The following is a 20,346-nucleotide window of genomic DNA, read 5'->3' on the forward strand; positions in this document are numbered from 1 at the left end:
GTTCGAAACTACCAGCCGCTTCGTGGGAGAAAGATGAGGCTTTCTACTCCCGTAAGGATTTACACCCTTGGAAACCCTGTACAGGGTCGCTATGGGTCGGAACCGACTCAACGGCACTTAACAACAACAACAACAACTAAAAGGGAAAAGGAGTAGAATAGAAGAGATGGAAGGTAGAACAAGTAATCTACAAGACAAGTCTCTCAATACCATCAAGATAGAAGAGCAAACAGAAAAAAGGGTAGAAAAAATGTGAAGAAGGTCTAAGATTCAGATTGGACAACATGAAGAAGAATTCTCAGCATTGCAGAACAAGAAGAATCACACAAGTTCACAAAGGAAATAGTTGAAGAACTGCTGGAAGGAAATTTCTCTAACATCCTGAAAAGTGAAAAGATAAACATTCAAAAGCTCAACATCCTAAAGGGAGTTCTGTGGACTGAGAGCCAACAAGAACAGACAACAACCAGAGATTGACATACATGGCAGCACCTCCCAGAATCAAATTGACAGAAGGAAGAGTCTAGAACAGAACAAAACTATAAGAACTACAGAGAAATCAAAATGACTACATGTGTTCAGAAAGACAGTGAAAAAGAGCCATATCATCAGCCAAAACTAGGCCATGGACAGACTGTGGAACAGATCACCAGTTGAAGCTGAAAAAAAAATAAAAACAAGTCCACAAGAATCAAAATATGCCTGTATATATCCCACCTGAATTTAGAAATCATCTCAAGAATAGATTTGATAAATTAGATATTAATCACCAAAGACCAGAAGAGTTGTGGGATAGCATCACGAACATTATACAGGAAGAAAGTAAAAGGGCATTAAGAAGATAAGAAAGAAGGAAAAGACCAAAATGGTTGAAACTTGCTCTCCAGCATAGAGATGCTAAAGCAAATGGAAGAAGTGAGGAGGTACAAGAGTTGAACAGAAAATTTCAAAGGCCAGCTCAAGAAGACAAAGTCAAGTATTACAGGGCAAATATCTGGAGCTAGAAAGACAAAAGGGAAGAACATGATAAACATTTCGCAGGTCGAAAGAAGTAAGGAAAAAATTCAAGCCTCGACATTCATATTGAAGGAATTTTTCCGGCAAACTACTGAATGATACAGAAAGTGTCAAAATAAGATGGTACAAACACGCAGAGTCACTGTACCAAAAATAAATGGTCGATGCTCAACCATTTCAAGAGGTGATGATCAAGAACCAATGATACTGAAAGAAGAATCCCAAGGTGCACTGAAGGCATTGGCAAAGAACAAGGCTCTGGAAATTAAGGGAATACAAATTGAAATATTTAACAAACTGAAGCAGCACTGGAGACACTCATCTATGCCAAGAAATTTGGAAGACAGCTATCTGGCCAACTGATTGGAAGAGATCCATATTTGTGCCAATCACAAAGAGAGGTGAGCCAACAGAATGTGGAAATAATCGGACAATACCATTAATATCACCTGCAAGCAAAATTTTACTAGATAATTCATAAACGACTGTAGCAGTACATTGACAGGGAGCTGCCAGAGGTTCTGGCAGGATTCAGATGGAGACATGGAAAAAGGGATATCATTGCTGACACAAGATGGATCTTGGTTGGAAGCAGAAAGTACCAGGAAAAACTCTACCTATGTTTCATTGACTATGCAAAGGCTTTCAGTAGTGTGGATCATGTCAAGCTACAGACAACGTTGTGGAGAATGAGTATTTTTGAACACTTCATTGTGCTCATGAAGAAACTGTACAGAGACTAAGAGGAAGTCATTCAAAAGAACAAGGAGATACTGAATGGTTTACAATCAGGAAAGGTGTGCATTAGTGTTATATTCTTTTACCATAATTTTTCAGTCTGTATGCTGAACAAATAATATGAAAAGCTGGACTATATGAAGAAATACTCTTGATTGAATAAATAGTTATTTGCTGGACTATATGAAGAAAGACTCATGATTGAAGAAATACTCATTAACTACCAGTGATAAGCAGATGATACAACTTTGCTTGCTGAAAGTGAAGACTGCTTTAAATACTTACTGATGAAGATCAAAGACCACAGCCTTCAGTGTTGGTTGCACCTCAATGTAAAGAAAACAAAACCCCTCACAATTGCATCAATAAATAGCATCAATATAAATGGAGAAAAGATTGAAGTTGTCAAGGACTTCATTTTGCTCACCTGAACCATCAACACTCAAGGAAGCAGCAGTCAAGAAATCAAACAATGTATTATTGTCTTAGGCAAATCTGCTGAAAACCTCTTTAAAAGTGTTCAAGAGCAAAGATGTCAGTTTGCGGACTAAGGTTCGCTTTCCTGAAGCCATGGTATTTTCAACAGCCTCATATGCATGTGAAAAGTTGGACAATGAGTTAGGAAGATTTTAGAATTGATGCATTTGAGTTATAGTGTTGGAATAGAATATTGAAAGTACCATGGACTTCCAGAAGAACAAAAAAAAAAAATCTGATCATCATGGCTTCTAAGAAGCACTGCCAGGATGCTCCTTAGAAGCCATGATGATCATATCTTGTCTCTCATAACGTTAGACATATTATCAGGAAGGACCAGTCCCTGGAGAAAGATATCATGCTTAGTAAAGTGGAGGGTCAGTGAAAAAGAGGATGATCTCCAAGATGGATTGGCACAGTGACTGTGGCGATGGGTTCTAGCGTAGCAAATATTGTGAAGTTGGTGCAGGACTGGGAATTATTTTGTTCTGTTGTGCTATGAGTCAGTACCGACTTGAAGGCACCTTACAATAATATGAAGTCCTGATGTAGTGCTGTGTGTTAATGCACTGAACTGCAAAGTCAGTTTGGAAGCAAGGTTGGTGGTTCAAGTTTACCAGCTGCTCCTCCGAAACCTTACAGAGCGCTGCTATGGGTCAGAAGTGACTTGACAGCACATAACAACAACAACATATCAAGAGTTTGGATTCATGTTGTACCACTATAGCATAAGCACTGGACAAGGTTGGCAGTTCAAATTCACCAGCAGTTCCTCAGAAATCTTATACAGAGTCACTCAGTCAGAACTGACTAGACAGTACAAGAACAAATTAATAAGTTTATTCAACTTTAGAATTCTGTAGGTTGGGGTGTTTTTGTGTGCCAAATTTGAGATTTTTTTTATCCATTATTCCTTTGAATACTTTTTTACCCCTGCCTTCCCTTCCCTCCTCCCCCACCTCTCTTCTATGACTCTAATGACATAGATATTAGATATTTTGTTTTAGTCTTACAGACCCCGTTTCTGTTCATTTTCTTTCTGTTTATTTTCTCTCTGATGTTAAGATTGGGTAATATCTGGTTTTCTGTCTTGAAGTCCATTTATTCTTTCCTCTATCTTTTCCACTCTGTTGTTGACTCTTTTCATTGAGACTTTAAATTTTTTCATTTATTGATTTTCAATTATTTCATTTTCATTTAGTTCTTATTATATCTTCTTTTTCTTTGCTGAGACATTCTAGTACTTTGCTGAGATTTTCTATTTTTTTTTTCATTTATTGAAAATTGCTTTCATTTTTATGATGGTTGCTTTAAAATTCTTGTCAGGCAATTTTAATATATGTGTCATCTTGGTGTTTGTGTCTGGTCTTTTCTCATACATTTGAGATTGTTCTGGATCTTGGCATGACAAATCATTTTCAGTTGAAACATGGATAGTTTGTATATTATGAGGCTCTGATTCTTATTTAAACCTGTCACAGCAGGCCTCTAGTAAAGCAGGATATTGTTACCATGGGGGAAATGAGGATTATCTAATTAATTTCACCTGGATGTTAAAGTCTATATTCCCCATTTGAACTCCATTGACCCTCAGATGAAAGGGAATGGTTCTTGTTACTGCTGGGGAGAAGCTGAGTAATTTAGGGTCTACACTACACCTCTGATAACACCATCTTTGCTGGAGGATGAAGGGCATTTCATTACTATTCCCCATGTGGCCTCCACTGACACTGAAGTGTGGTGAAAATCCATGATCTCTACCAGTCTTCCTCTGACATTCCTTCACTGGGGAAAGGGAGAGACACATAATACTGCTAAATGGGAATCTAGTTGGCCCATGTGGTTTCCACTGAGAGGTGTTTCATTATTGCTGGCTGGGCATTAAATTTCCAGCTCTCCACTTGGTCTCTCAAACAACATGATGGCAAGAGTATGGGATAGTTGTTTCAAACACCTTGTTAAATGCTGGCAAAGGTAGAAGTCTAGGTTCTCTACATGGCCTTTCGTGGCAGGGTTGGAGGTATGGCTGAATTTTTTTTCTGTAGCATTTGGCTAGTGTAGAATGGTTAGTCTCTAATTTACTGCTGTTATGCTATCCCTTTCCAGATTCTTTAACTAGAGAGAGCATGCTTTTGTTGAGAATTTTTTGTCTACATTCTTTGGCATTTCTGGGTTATTGGCTTCTACAATAACTAGTCTGGGATATGAGGCAAAATAATAACAACAACAACTCAGATTATTCCTCACCAAGTCATTCCTAGAGTTCCAAGGTCCCCAGGAAGTATGTCTTCTCTCCACATTTCAGAGTCTTCTTATGTTTGTTTCATCTATAATGTCTAGGTTTTTTAGCCACACTTGGAGGAATACAGAAAAGTATGTCTACTTCATATTTCACAGAAGAAACTGAGAAGTGTGGTTCCTGGATAAAACATATGTGTTTCAGGCCTCACCTGGCAGGCCTATGGGGTAAGCTACCCTCCCAAACTAGACGTGGTGTACAGCCAAACCATTACACTCTTAGAAAGGAGCTGCAGTCAAAGACTCAGACCCCTCATGAACATACATGATCTTATACATATTTGCATTCCTAGCCCAGACACCTCCATATAGAAGTCTCTTAATCAAGTGCCTACGGTAGAAGGCTTACTAAGGGGCCTCTGCTGAATCCCCCTTTTGAGGGGGTTGGAATATGGAACACACTGTTTTCCACTCTTACACAGTACTTTTCCACTCTTGGCCTTTTCCTCTTACCCTCCCCCCTGGACCCTAGGTGCATAAAACTGCAAGGACCTTATGTTTGGGTCTCCCTCAACAGTGAGATTGTCTTCACAATTGCATTGAACTGTCTGACCCCTGCTAAATGCTGTTCCTGGGTAAATATGGAACATGGGGGAACAGGCATCTTCATCTCCTCATTTCTCTGGCTTATACTTTCACAGTAAGTGATTAAAGCCTTCATTGCGATTTTCATTTTGACTCATGTTCTTAATTGGCTACTGAGATACCTGGTAGCTCAGCTTGCTCTCAGCTCTCTAACATGAATGTCTTTCCTCCTTTTTTTTTTTTTAAATACTGATATAGCATTCCATTATGTGAATGTATAATAGTTAATTTAACCATTCTCCATGTAAGGACACTTTAGATTGTTTCCAGTATTTTCTCTTCTAAACAATGTTACAACATTTTTTTTAAACTTGTGGTAAAATGTACGTATGATATACCATTTTAACCATCTTAAAGAATACAATCCAATGACATTAAGCACATTTTATAATGTTGTGCAGCCATAACCACTATCCAGTTACAGAATTTTTTGTGACAACAAAAGGCAACCTTATTTAAGCAGTCACTTCCCAGTTTCTTTCCAACCCACCCTACCTTCCATTACTGGTGACACTGATTTGCTTTCTGTCTCTGTGGATTTGCCTATTCAGGATATTTCAGACAAATGGAATCTCATACAACATATGACTCTTTATGTCCATCTTTTTTCCCTTTGCATAATGCTTTCAAGATTCATCCATACTACAGTATGCATCAGAACTTTATTTTTCTGTATGGCTGAATAATATTCCATTGTATGATTATATCATAATTTGTTTATCCATTAATCTGTTGATGGAGATTTGGATTTATTCCACTTTTTCACTATTGTAAGTATTACTGAAATAAACATTGGTGCATCTGTTTGTGTCTCTGCTTGGAAGGATTACAGGTCTATAAATAGGAGTGAAATTGCTAGTCATAAAGAAATTCTGTCACTGCTGTGTGCCATCTAGATTTCAATCATAGTAAACCCATGTGACAAAACAGAATTGCCCCATCAGGTTTCCTAGGCTGTAATCTTTACAGGAGCAGACTGCAAGGCCTTTTTCCCTTGGAGATGCTTGGTGAATTCAAACTGCCAAACTTTCAGTTCATTTCTTTTCTTTTTTTAATGTTTTGTTGTTAATTATGTGATAGTTTACATGAGAGAACATTAGTTTTAAATTCATCTTATCTTATATTGTTTCATTGTTATGGCTATAATCCCCTCCATGCATCATCAACCAGCCAAAGGGTATACACTACAAGTCTGCCTCCCAGTCGTCAGCACACAGCCCCTCTCCCTCTCTGTGTCTAACGTCCCCAACTGCTCCATCTCTACACATCATCATCTCTGCCTCCATCTCAGGCATCACTGCTTCTCTGGGTAGGGACCCACTCTCTGTTCTTCTCACTTGATGGTCCCAGGGACCTCCACTCCTAGGCTGAAAAGTTAATTGCTCTCTTCCTTGCTACAAAACGTCTACCTTTACATTTCCAACTCTCATAGGCAGTCCAGATAACAAATGTTGTTGTTGTTATGTGCCATCGAGTCGGTTCCGACCCATAGCGACCCTGTATAGGGTTTCTGAGGGTGTAAATCTTTACGGGAGTAGAAAGCCTCATCTTTCTCCCGCGGAGCAGCTGGTAGTTTTGAACCGCTGACCTTAAGGTTCGCAGCCCGATTCGTAACCACTACGCTACCAATTATTCACTATTATAGCACGAGATGAATGTGCATTTCATTTCATCAGTCCTGCCTAGACAGATTGGATACTACTCAGTGGAGATTCTACCTTCCTTCATGCCCTCTGAATCTAGGTTCCCTCTTGAAATCTTGTAAGCCAGTCACTTCTTGCCTTTGCATCCCCCCATTTTGGGTAGCCAATGTCCAAGTTGCCCAACCCTGTCTACTCTGTGTATGGAGGGACTGAGAATGATCCTTGCTGTAAGGATTTGTTCCCTGTTTTGAGCTACTACATCCATAGGTGTAGGGCAAGTTCATCAAATTGTATCAGATTACTCTTTTTTTCCTCTTCTTTCTTCTTCTGGTTGAACTCTGATCATCCAGTCATTGAAACCAGGTCAAGTGGTTATTTTCTGCAAGTGTGGGTGTTCTTGTGCATATGTCCTCTCTTTTTTATCAGCTGGATGCTTCACTCTCCACACTAGTCCTCTGGGCCCAAGAGTCCGCAGGTCTTATCACACTGTTGGCCAACCAGGTCTCCACCTGGGTTCACAGAAGTCTATTGAACACTGTAGCGCTTAGCTCACAGCTTCACTGATGTTTTACCCTCACTTCCCCTTATCAGTGATGACCGTGCTCACCAATCAGAGCATGTATTCCCATTGAGTCTTAGTCTTAGAAGGCGGTTTACACTGAGGGGACCCGACCACTTGCCTTGATGTCTGTCTCCTGGGACCTCTTTTTTTCTTGACTTTCTACTTTGCCAAGCTTGATATCCTTTCCAGACAGTAGTCCATCCTGACAACATGCCCAAAGTATGTGAGATGAAGTCTCATCATCCTTGCTTCCAATGAGGATTCAAACTATACTTTATCTGGAATTCCATGGTATTTTCTATATTCTTTGCCAACACTGTAATTCAAATTCATTGATTCTCCTACTGTCTTCCTTATTCACTGTCCAGCATCTGTATGCATATGAGGCAACTGAAAATACCACATCTTCATGCAGGAGCACCTTAGTCCTCAAAGTGACATTTTTGATCTTTGACACATTAAAGAGGCCTTCTGTAGCAGATTTACCTAGTGCAATACTTCATTTGATTTCTTGACTACTGCTTCCATGAGTTTTGATTGTGGATAAAATGAATTCTAAAAATGAAGTGTCTGCCAACTTTTTTTCCATTTATCATATTGTTATTTAATGGCCCAGTTGTGAGGATTTTCATTTTCTTTACATTGAGGTGCAATCCATTCTGAACAGTCTTTGATTTTCATAGGTAATTACTTCAACTAGTCTTCATTTTCTGCAAGCAAGGCAATGCCATTTTGGAGGCCAAGATGGCCAAACTTCATCCCTCATACTTCGGACATATTGTCTGGAGGGACCAGTCACTGGAGAAGGATATCATGTTTGGTAAGGTGGAGGGTCAGAGAAAAAAGAGGAAGACCCCCAACGAAATGGATTAGCCAAGTGGCAGCATCGAAGGACTCGAGCGTGGCAACAGTGGTGAGGTTGGCCCAGGATCGGGCAGTGTTTCATTCTGCTGTGCATAAGGTCACTATGGGTTATTAATGACTTGATGGCACCTAGCAACAACAACAACCCCCATGAGTATAGGTCAGGTTCATTAAATATAGCAATTTACCCTTGTTTCCTGTATCAAAAATTGTTTTGTTTTTTTATCTTCCTCTAGTCAAGTTCTGATTATCAAGCCGTCAAGGTTAGGTCAAATGGGTACTATCTGCAAGTTTGGGTGTTCTTGTGCATCTCCCCTCACTTCATATCAGCTGGATGCCTCACTCTCAACTATACCCCTCTGTGGCTATGTCCTTGTCCATGGGATCAGGTGTCCCCAGGTCTCACCACACTTTGGACCAACCAGCCCTTCCTCTTCTCTCTCTCATCTCCAGGTCAACGGGAATCAGTGGACCATGGTTGTACTCAGCCCATTTCTTCATTCCTGCCTTTTCCCCTCTTCTACTCACCAGAAGACCAATGTGGTCGCCAGCAAGCTTACATGCCTGCCCCTTTGAGTTTCAGTCTTAGAGGGGGGATTGTCCTTAAGGAACTTGATTGCTTGCCTTGATGGCTTCCCGATGAACAACTTGCTTGTTCTTATAGTAGCCTGTCATACTGACATTTTTGTTTTGGGTTTATCCTGATCTTTCTTTGAGGAAGTATCTCCTGTCTCTCTAGCTGTTCCAGGCTGGTCTACTTTTCCCATGAGGATATTATTATAGACAGCACCGTCCTTCAAGATAAATGATGAGATGCTCTTTTTGACAATGAATGTGTTGCATTTTTCTTAATTTTTTTTGTTTCCCACATAGTAGATTGCCTGATGTAAAATGACCAAGACCAGTCCATTTCAGTTGACTACTGCCTAGGATATCAATCTTAATGTATTCCATTTCATTTTGATGCCTTCTAATTTTCCTAAAATTATTTCCTGAAATAATTCCATGTTCTGGTTATTAATGGATGTTTGCAACTGTTTCTTCCCATCAGCAAATGAAGGTTCTGAAAATTTAGTTCCATCCACATCATGAAGTGCATTCTGCTTGGAGGAGGCAGCTCTTCCTCAGCTGTATTTTGATTGCTTTCTGACCTGACAGGCTCATTTTCTGGCACTATATAAGAAAATGTTCTGTTATTATTCACAAGATTGTCAGTGGTCAATCCTTCAATGGAACTCTGGTGGCATAGAAAACTCTGGTGACTCCTTTAGGCTGTTAATTGTAAGGTCAGCAGTTTGAATCCACCAGCTCCGTGGGAAAAAGATGAATCATTCTGCTCCTGTGAATAAACCCTGCTCTTTTGGAAACATTACAAAGGGTTACTATGAGTCAGAGTTGACTTGATGGCAGTGCGTTAACCCTTCAGAAATGGTCTTTCTTTCTTCCTAGTTCATCTTAGTCTGCAAGTTCAGTTGAAACTTATCCATAATGGGTGACTTTGATGGTATTTAAAATACCAGTGGCATAGCTTCCAGCATAATAGCAACATATAAGCAACCAGATTATGACCAACTGATAGAGGCTTTAATTGTTGTTGTTAAGTGCCATAGGGTCAGTTCTGAATCATAGTGACCCTGTTGGTGGATTTGAACTGGCAACATTGTGATTTGCAGTCTAGTGGTGATTCTATAGCACCATATCAGGAAATGCTTTGGTAGGTATTGTCAAATTTGCATTCCCACCTGCACTGCATGAAAATTCCAGTTTCGCTAAAGTCTGGTGTGGTGCTGCAGGATAAGCAGTCAACCACAAGGTCAGTTTGAGCTGCAAAGTCAGTGGTTCAAATTCACCAGTCACTTCTTGTATACAGGGTCGCTATAAGTTGGAACTGACTCAACGGCACTTAACAATGACAAAAAATAAATACCTACATAATGTACTTTCATACCTTTACATTTTGGGCCATCTGTTAGGTGAAAAATGGTTACTTCAATGTTAGTTGTAATTTGCATTAGTCTAATTATGAGTGAGTTTGAACTTTTTTATGTATGTAATGTCTACTTATGAATTGTCTGCTCATATACTTTCTCCATTTTCCTATCAGATTTTGTACCTTTTTCCTTCAATTTTAATATCTGTATTATTATTGTTATTTTCTATGAGAGTATTATTTAAAATAGGCAGTTTCAAAGAAACAGAAAGTAGATTAGAGGTTACAAGGAAGTGAGGAAACTGGGTGTTATTCCTTAATGGGTACAGAGTTTCTGTTTGGGGTGACAGAAATATTTTGAAAATAGATAGTGTTGATGGTTACACAATATTTTTTAATTAATGCTATTGAATTTTATACTTAACAAATAGTTAGAGTGGCAAGGAATACCTATATTTTCCATAACAATAATAACACATAAACATACATATCCTTTGATGTCTGGTTAATTTCACTTAGTCTAATGTTTTCAAGGTTCTTTCATGTATGTTTAGTTTGATATACATGGTGTGAGGTAATGGCCCAACTTCATCCTTTTACATGTGGAGATTGTGTTGTTCCAACATTATTTTTTGAAAAGACCAGTCTTTCCTCAATGAACTTGGCACCCTTGTTAAATATCAATTGACCATAGATGCATTGGCTTATGTTTGACCTCTTAATTATTTTCCTAGTCTTTATGCCTATCCTTATACCAGTAACACAGCTTTGATTTTCTGTAGCTTTGTATTAAATTTGGGCATTGGGAAGTTGGGTATTAGGAAGCGTGAGTCCTCCTTTTTTTTTTTTTTTACTTCTATTTCAAGATTGCTTTTTGCTATTCAGTATCCTGACAATTGCATAGGAATTTAAGGATCAGCTTTTCTATTTCTGGAAATAGATTGTTGGAAATTTCATTGAGATTGTGTTGAATCTGTAGATAGCTTTGGGTAGCATAAACATCTTAACAATATTAAGTGCTAAAATCCATGAAAAGAGGTTATCTTTCCATTTACTGAGATCTTGTAATTTCTTCCAAACAATGCTTTGTAGTTTTCATTGTACAAGTTTTCCCCTACTTAGTTAAATATATCTCTAGGTATTTTATTCTTTCAGAGTTATTTTACATGCAATTACTTCCCTACAGTCCTCACCACTGGACCAATAAACAGCATTCTTATCAATGGAGAAGAGATTGAAGTTGTTAAGGACTTCATTCAACATTCGCGGAAGCAGCAGTCAAGAGATCAGACAACGTATTGCATTGGGCAAATCTGCTGCACAGGAACTTTTTAAAGTACTGAAGAGCAGAGATGTCAGCTTGAAGACTAAGGTGCGCCTGACCCAAGCCATGGTATTTTCAATAACCTCATATGGATGCGAAAGCTGGACAGTGAATAAGGAAGATCATAGAAGAATTGATGCCTTTGAGTTGTGGTGTTGGAGAAGAATACTGAAAGTGCCATGGACTGCCAAAAGAACCAATAGATCTGTTTTGGAAGAAGTACAACCAGTGTGCTCCCTGGAGGCCAAGATGGCTAAGCTTCGTCTCTCCTACTTTGGACACATTGACTGGAGAGAACAGTCACTGGAGAAGGATGTCATGCTGGGTAAGATATAGGGTCAGAGAAAAAGAGGAAGACCCCCAACGAGATGGATTAGCCAGGTGGCATCATTGATGGCGTCAAGTGCGGCAGCGGTAGTGAGGTTGGCCCAGGATTGGACATTGTTTCGTTCTGCTGTGCATGGGGTCGCCATGAGTCGATTCCGACTCGATGGCACCTGACAACAACAACAACAAGTCCTTTATTTTCTCTAGTCATTGTAGGTGTATAGAAACACAATTGATCTTGTTGTGTTGATCATGTAACCTGAAACTTTGCTAAATTTGTTAGCTCCAGTAGTTTTTATTGTATTCATTCAGATTTTCTAAATATACAATCAGGTCATATGCAAGTAGACAGTTTCACTTCTTCATTCCCAATTCAGATGTCTTTTATTTCTTTTTCTTATCTCTTTTTTCTTGTTTCTGATCTTAGGACAAAAGTTTCAGACTTTTGCCACAAAATATGATGCAATTTGTGGGTTTTTCCATTAATGTCTTCTATGTGTTGAGGAAGTTCCCTTCTAGTTCTAGTTTGTTAAGCATTTTTAATATGAAAGGGTATTGTTGTTGTTGTTAAGTGCAATTGAGTCAGTTCTGACCCATAGCAACCCTGGATAGGGTTTCCAAAGAACAGCTGGTGAGCTTGAACTGCCAACCTTGCAGTTCAAACAGCTTTGCTGTCGGGCGCATTAACCCACAGCGCCACATTAGATTTGTCAAATGTCTTTTATTGCACTGATTGAAATGATCATATATCTTTATTTTCTTTTGTTCTATTAATGTAGTGTATTATATTAACTGATTTTCTTACATTGGCCACCTTCCTGCGATAAATCTTACTGGGTCATGGTGTACAATGTGCTGCTGAATTAGATTTGTTAGTATTTTGTTGAGGATTCTTGTATTTACATTCATAAGGAATGGAGTCCTGGTGAGATGCTGTGGGTTAATGCGCTGGACTGCAAAGTTCGTTTAAACAGCAAGGTTGGTGGTTCAAGCTCACCAGATGCTCCTCGGAAACCGTATACAAGGTTGGTATGGGTTGGAACTAACTCAAAAACACTTAACAACAACAACAACATTCAAAAGGGATAACAGTCTATACTTTTGTTTTGTTATGGTGTCTTCATCTGACTTCTGCTATCTACTACATTTATTTCTGCTCTAACTGTATTTCCTTCTTTCTGCTAGATTTTTTTTCTAGTTCCAGAAGGTGTAAATTTATACATTTGTGTTGTTGCTTTGATATATTTCTTCTTAATGTAGGTACTTGCAGCTATAATTTTACCTGTGAGCACTGACTTCACTACATTTTACAGGTTTTTGTATGTTATTTCTTCATTTTCAATTGTCTCTACATATTTTTAAATTTCTCTTATAATTTCTTCTTTGACCCACAATGATTGGTTAAAAGTATGTGGTTTTATTTAAACATATTTGTGAATTTTTCAGATTTCCATCTTATAGTTATTTCTAGTTTTATCCATCATGGCAAGAAAAGATACTTTTTATGATTTCAATCTTTTACAAATCTATGAAGTTCTTTTATGGTCTAGCATATGTTCCAATATGGAGACTGTTCCACATGCACTTGAGAAGAATGTGCATTCTACTGTTGTTGGTTGGAGATTATATATATATATATATACGTATAGACACACACACACACATATATCTGCTAGGTCTGGTTGGTTTAGTATACTTTTATGCAAATAACATATTCCTTCTATATTTGTTTGTCAACTGTCCTCTCTACCTGGGAAGTATTTTTGTAAATGTGCTATGCTAATGGGAGTTCTATTCCTTCTGTTTTTCTTTTTTTGGGGGGGTGGGGGGGTGGGGTTGGGGATGTGTAGAGCGATGTACACAAAAACATTCAGGAATATATAATAATTTACACAACCAAAGGGCACATTCTGCAAGCCTGCCTCCAGGTTGCCAGCACTCAGTCCCTCTCTTTCCATGAGTCTAGAGTCCTCAACTGCTCCCTCTCTCAATGTGCTCATCTCTGCCTCCATCTCTGGTATTGCTGCTTGTCTGGATAGGGTCCTGCATTCAGCCTGTGCTCTTCTCCCTTGATGGTCCTAGGGTCCTCTGTTTCTGGATTATAAGATTAACTACTCCCCTGTTTTTGTTACCTTTATAATTGTGACAGTTGCAATAGTCATGATAACAATTACTTACTATTGAATCATAAGAATCTTATCCCCCATATCTTTTAACCAGACCAATTTAGACAAGATGAAAACTATCCAGTGGGACTCTATCTTCCCTCACACACTCTTAAACTAAACTCCCACTTGAAACCTTATAAGCCAGTCACTTTGTGACTTTATTGCCCCCTCATTTTAGGAGCTCTGGTAGCGTAGTGGTTACGAATCGGGCTGCGAATCTTAAGGTCAGTGGTTCGAAACTACCAGCTGCTCCGCGGGAGAAAGATGAGGCTTTCTACTCCCGTAAAGATTTACAGCCTCGGAAACCCTATACAGGGTCGCTATGGGTCGGAACCGACTCGATGGCACATAACAACAACAACAACATTTTAGGTAGCCAATATCTAAGTTGCCCATACTATCTACCCTGTATACAGAGGGGATAGGACTGATATTTGATATCATGCCCTTCTTTGTCTCTTATAACAGATTTTGACCTAATGTTTATTTTGTCTGGTATTAGTATAGCCATTCCAGCTTCCTATTGGTTACTATTTTTTCCATTCTTTCACTTTCAATCTATGTGTCTTCAAGTTTAAGTGAGTCTCTTGTAGTCAGCATATAATTGGATCAGGGGGTTTATTTGTGTGCACATTCACTTTGCCAATGTCTGCCTTTTGACTAGAGACTTTAAACCACTAATTTACTTTTAAAGTAATTGCTAACAAGGATGGACTTACGACATTTTACTATTTTCTGTATGACTTGTAAACCTCTTTTGCCCTCCATTTTCTTCATCACTGCCTTCTTTTGTGTTTAATTTCTTTTTTAATTATAGTGAAGTACTTTGATTCCTTTCTTATTTCTTTTGTGCATATTTTAAAGATATTTTCCTTTGGTTACTATGGAGATTATATTTGATATCATAAATATATATTAATCTACTTTGAATTGATGCCAACGTAACTTCAGTAGTATATGGAAACTCTGTTCCTACATATTCCTATCTCCCACTTTTATGTTTTATTGTCACAAATTATACATTTATACATTATGTGCCCTATAAAATATATTTTAAACTATTTTTTGTGTATTTGTTTTTGAAATCAGACAAAAAAATGAAAGTTTATTTACAAACAAAAATTACAATATTGCTGGCTTTTATATTTGCTCATGCAGTTAGTTCCTTCCACCAGAGATCTTCATTAATTTATAAAGCTTCAAGTTACTGTCTAGTATACTTTCAGTCACTTCCTATCTCATTTCCTTGCTTTTTCTCCTTGATAACCATTATCATGAAATACTATATATTTTGAATACTGTTTTACTCCTTCCTTTAGAATATAATCATCATGAAGGTTGAAATTTCTGTGTTGTATTTTCTGCTTTAATACTTAAAACAGTGCTTGCCAAACAGTGGGTACTCAATAAATACCTGCTTAATGAATTACACTGTAGTTACTATGGAGATTATATTTAACATCATAAAGAAGTAAGTCCTTCCTTATTAGCAATTATTTTTAAAGTAAATGGGTTACATTTTTTAATAAAAAGGCAGTCATTGATAAAATGGATGGAAAAACCACCACCTGAATCAACTACATGCTAACTATAAAAATCCACTTTAAATTCAAAGACACAAATCAATTACATCTGGGCTTTGGTTTACATAGTGTCATTTCCACTGCAAAGAATTTAGTTGTTGTGTTGTTGTAGTTAAGTGCCTTCAAGTAGATTCCAATTTATAGTGACACCATACAGAGTTTCTAAGGAACTCTGGTAGCGCAGTGATTACAAATCGGGCTGCGAACCTCAAGGTCGGCAGTTCAAAACTACCAGTTGTTCTGTGGAAGAAAGATGAGGCTTTCTGCTCCCATAAAGATTTGCAGCCTTCGAAACACTGTGCAGGGTCACTGAGTCAGAACCGACTCCACGATACTTAACAACAACAACAACATACAGAAGTTCTGAGTAGCAGTTGGTGGGTTTGAACTGCCAACCTTGTGGTTTGCAGTCCAGTGCTTATCTTACAGCACCACAACAGGAGTACAAGACTTGAGTAGTTACTTAATATCCATACTTTACAAAGCTTAACATATTTACTATGTTGTTAGCTTCCAAGGAGTTGGTTTCGACTTAAAGTTTGCCAAAACCTGTTTTAGATTCAGACCAGCCAATTACTTGCTAAACATTGCTCCCTGAATATCTTTCAGGAATCTCAAATCCAATCTGCCTCAAACTGAAATTTTCAACAGCTCTCAAAACTTTTGTCTTCTATATTTCTTACATAAATTGACAGTCCTTCATTCAAGGCAAAAATATTGGCTTCAGAAATCTCTCTCTCTCATATCCTCCACTCACAATCACTAAAGCTTGTTGTTTTTGCCTCCCTGACCCTTTTTTTTTCACTGCCCTGACTCACACTAAATTATATCTTGACAAGTATATGGCATGAATCTCTTTCTGCAGTCCATCCTTCATGGTGCAGCTGAGATGGTATCTACTGACTGTAAGTCTGGTAGCGTAGTGGTTATGAGAAGGGCTGTTAACCTCAAGGTCAGAAGTTTGAACCTATCAGCCATTCTATGGGAGAAAGAGGAGGCTTTCTGCTCCTGTAAAGATTTACAGCCTCAGAAACCCTACACTGGGTTGGTATGAGTCAGAACCGACTCCACAGCACACACCCACCACCAGCCACCACTTTGAAGCAATGTTTTCTTATCACCTGCAGGAACAATTCCAAACTCAACCAATAGTCTCTTTAGAACCTGGCCCCTGTCTGCCTTCAATCTCATCCCCAGTTTCCACTATATGTTCCAACAATACCAAACGGCTTAGGGTCTTAGATATCAGGTCTTTGTTTCCACTGCACCATCTCCCTGAAATGTCCTTTTTATATTTCTTTTTTTTTCCACCTGCAGCACATGACATATGACATATGTCTTACTTCTTAAGTGCTCCTATGTGATAAACCCAAGTGCTACGTACATGTCCAATAAGATTACTGTATCAACATGACTGGTGAGGCAGCACTGTACAGTATTTGAACTCTGAGCCAGGCTGCTTGGCTCAAATTCCAGCTCTGCCACTTATTAACTGAATGACAGTCACATTAAAAACAACAAAAACAAACCCACCGCTATCAAATCTATTCCAACTCATAGTAACCATATATAGTAGTTACATAGGGCTCGTCACTTAGTAGATATGTACTACCATTTTCACATTTCATCTGAGAAAAATGATAAGCAGAGAAATTAAGTGTCTCAAAGTTGTGAAGATAATATGGCAGAGAATGCCAGTTGTCTTACAATATCTGTTCTCCTTCTTTGGGTAAAATAACTGAAGTCTCAGTTGGGCACATGGTTGCCTCAAATAAACACTACACTTCTCTGTCTCGTTTATAGCTAGATATGACCATGAAATTAAATGTAAATAAAAGTGTTATATGTGACTTCCAGATCATTCTCTTAAGGTGTATAGGTGTACTCTCCAATTCCTTTTTCTTTCACCCGAGAAGCGGGTGCTTGCCTGACCAGGCAGCTCAGGTAGGACAGGCTCCAGGGAAAAGGGGCGGAATTGCACAAAGGAAACCTCCGTCTAGCAGACAGACAGCCTTTAAGCAAACATAAGATCTTATATTTCAACATTCTGCAATCGTTTTTTTTAAAAAGATCAAATTGCTGAGGAATAATAGGCATTTTGAGCTTTTGCATGCCAGCATGTGGCTCCCACTCCCACACCAGCAAGTGCCTCCGCCCCTGCAGAGCTTGGAGTGCAGGGCTAGAGCAACCCCATTTAGAAGGCTGCATTTCCAGAGGAGAGGAAGCATAAACTAACAAAGCTGAACAAATAGGGATATCAGCATGGATATCAGGAAATTCGGGGTACCCACGGTAGAGACAGAGAGAGGCATTTTTTTACGTCATGAGATAAAGACACCACTTCCCTGCAGCCACTACCCCCTGCCCTTCACTGCCTCAGCCTAGACCAGTCCTCTGCCAAGCCACCTGGGCTCAGGAACGCCCAAGGTACAGGCCCGCCCACTGAGGCCAAGGCCCTCCCAAGACCCAGACACACCCACTGAGGCCAAGGCCTGCCCCGAGGCCCAACCCACCCACAGACTGGTCACAAAGTCCCAGGCCCAACCAAGGCCCAAATCGCCTACCTGCCACACGGCCCAGGCGGCCCACAGCCCGGTCGCCACCAAAGTCCAGAGCCCTCGAGGCCCAACCTACCACACAGCCTGGTGGCCGAGTCCCATGGCCCCTGAGGCCCAACCCGCCCACAGACTGGTCTCAAAGGACCAGGCCCAACCAAGGCCCAAGTCGCCTACCTGCCCCATGGCCCAGGCGGCCCACAGCCCGGTCGCCACCAAGGTTCAGGGCCCCCGAGGCTCAACCCGCTGTGTAACCTGGTCGCCGAGGCCCAGGGCGCCTGAGGCACAACCCGCTGCATATCCCGGTCACCGAGGCCCAGGGCCCCTGAGGCCCAACCGGCCCTCAGCTGGGTCCCCGAGGCACAAGCCCCCCGAGGCCCAAGCCACCCGATGCCCAGCTGCTGATACCCAGGCCCCCTGAGGCCCAAACCGCCAGCCTGAGGCCCAAACCTCCTGCAGCCCAGTCGCTGATGCCCAGGCCCCCAGATGCCCAAATCACTCGCCCTAGGCTCAACCCACACGCCCGAAGCCCAAACGGCCCGCCGCCAAGGCCCAGGCCCAACTGAGGCCCAAATTGCCCACCCGACGCCTATCTCCTGATCATATTACCAATAATTATAATAAAATAAGAATAATCATGCCCAATAAGAAACAATTAACATTATCGAAGCATGTCCAAAAGCAGAAAAGAGCAGCAGATGCAATTGAGCTGGAGACAGACAAAGGCTTCATAGAGGAGGAAGAGCAGGTTCTAGATACGCCTGAGAGGGAATTCAGAAGACTGATATGGAAACAAATTCAAATACTCCAAAAAGGGGTAGAGGAAAATAAGGAAGAAGTAACGAAAGTGCTTCAGGAACAATCTAATAGGATTGACACAACACTGGAAACAATTCAAAACCTGCAAAAAGATGGCCAGGTGATCAAGAACAAAGTATCAGAAATAGACAACAGGCTGAAAGGTGAGAGGAGCAGACTAGAAGAGATAGAAGCCAGAACTAGTGAGCTGGAAGACAAATTTCTCAATACTGCCAAGATAGAACAGCAAACAGCTAAAAGAAAAAAAAACAATCTGAAGAGAGTCTAACATTCATGCTGGATAACATGAAGAGGAATAATGTAAGAATTATTGGCATTCCGGAACAAGAAGAATCAAAGAAATCCACAGAGAAGATAGTTGAGGAGCTTCTGGAAGAAAACTTCCCTAACATCTTGAAAGACTAGAAGATAAATATTCAAGAAACCCTATGTACCCCAGGAAGGATAGACCCCAAAAGAAGTCCCCAAGACATATAATAATCAGACTCTCCAAAATCAAAGACAAGAAAAGAATACTAAAAGTGGCTAGGGAGAAGGGAAGTATAACTTTTAAAGGTAAGTAAATTAGACAAAGTGCTGACTACTCAGAACAAACCATGCAGGCAAGAAGGCAACGGGGAGACATATACAAAACCCTGCAAGAAAAAAACTGTCAACCAAGAATCGTCTATCCAGCAAAACTATCAATCAAATATGATGGTGCAATCAAAACATTTCAGGATAAACAGAATCTGAGGGATTTTATCAAAACCAATCCAGTACTTCAAAACGTCCTAAAGGGAGTTCTGGGGATGGAGAACCAACAAGTACAGACAACAAACAGAGATTGACAGGTGTGGCAACACCACCTGGAACACAGCCAACAGAGAGCAGAATCCAGAACAGAACAAGACTACATCAACAAACACAAGGGCGCCCAGAGATCAAGTGAAGGACATAAACATATCAATGTCAAAGAAGGGACAAACACAGCAACAGAAACCCAGGTGGTGGGGATGCCAGGCAAATTACAGGATGCAATAGAGTATCCTAAATGCAGAGAAAAGTTAGTAGACTACAAGGTAACTCCAAAGAAAGTCAATACTCCACAACTATCATAAAAACAAACCCCCATCGCACCCCCTCCACACACAGATTAGACAGGGATGGGCAACTTGGACATTGGCTACCCAAAATGGAGGGCGGGGGCTTCAAAGGCAAGAAGTGCCTGGCTTACAAGCTTTCAAGAGGGAACCTAGATCCAGAGGGCATGGAGGAAGGTAGATTCTCCAGTGAGTAGTATTCAATCTGACTAGGCGGGGCTGATGCAATGAAATGCAGATGGGTCTCTTGCGATACAATAGTGAATAATTGTTATCAGGACTGACTGTGAGGGTCAGAAAGGTAAAGGTAGATGTTTTATAGGAAGGAGGGGAGTGATTAACTTTTCAGTCTAGGAGCGGAGGTCCCTAGGACC

At 40.0% G+C, this 20,346-nt stretch overlaps 1 protein-coding gene across 1 annotated transcript in view; it reads right to left on the reverse strand.

The window, feature by feature from the left end:
• LOC102814344 (oligophrenin-1-like) overlaps nt 1–20,346 on the reverse strand; it is a 673,730-nt gene that overhangs the window by 224,161 nt on the left and 429,223 nt on the right. Inside the window, exon 18 of the mRNA XM_006868550.1 lies at nt 18,081–18,181. Coding sequence (XP_006868612.1) covers nt 18,081–18,181 — 101 coding nt within the window. The remainder of the gene's footprint in view (nt 1–18,080; nt 18,182–20,346) is intronic.

The sequence above is a fragment of the Chrysochloris asiatica genome, unplaced genomic scaffold (assembly GCF_000296735.1).
Source record: "Chrysochloris asiatica unplaced genomic scaffold, ChrAsi1.0 scaffold00118, whole genome shotgun sequence".
NCBI classification, from domain to species: domain Eukaryota; kingdom Metazoa; phylum Chordata; class Mammalia; order Afrosoricida; family Chrysochloridae; genus Chrysochloris; species Chrysochloris asiatica.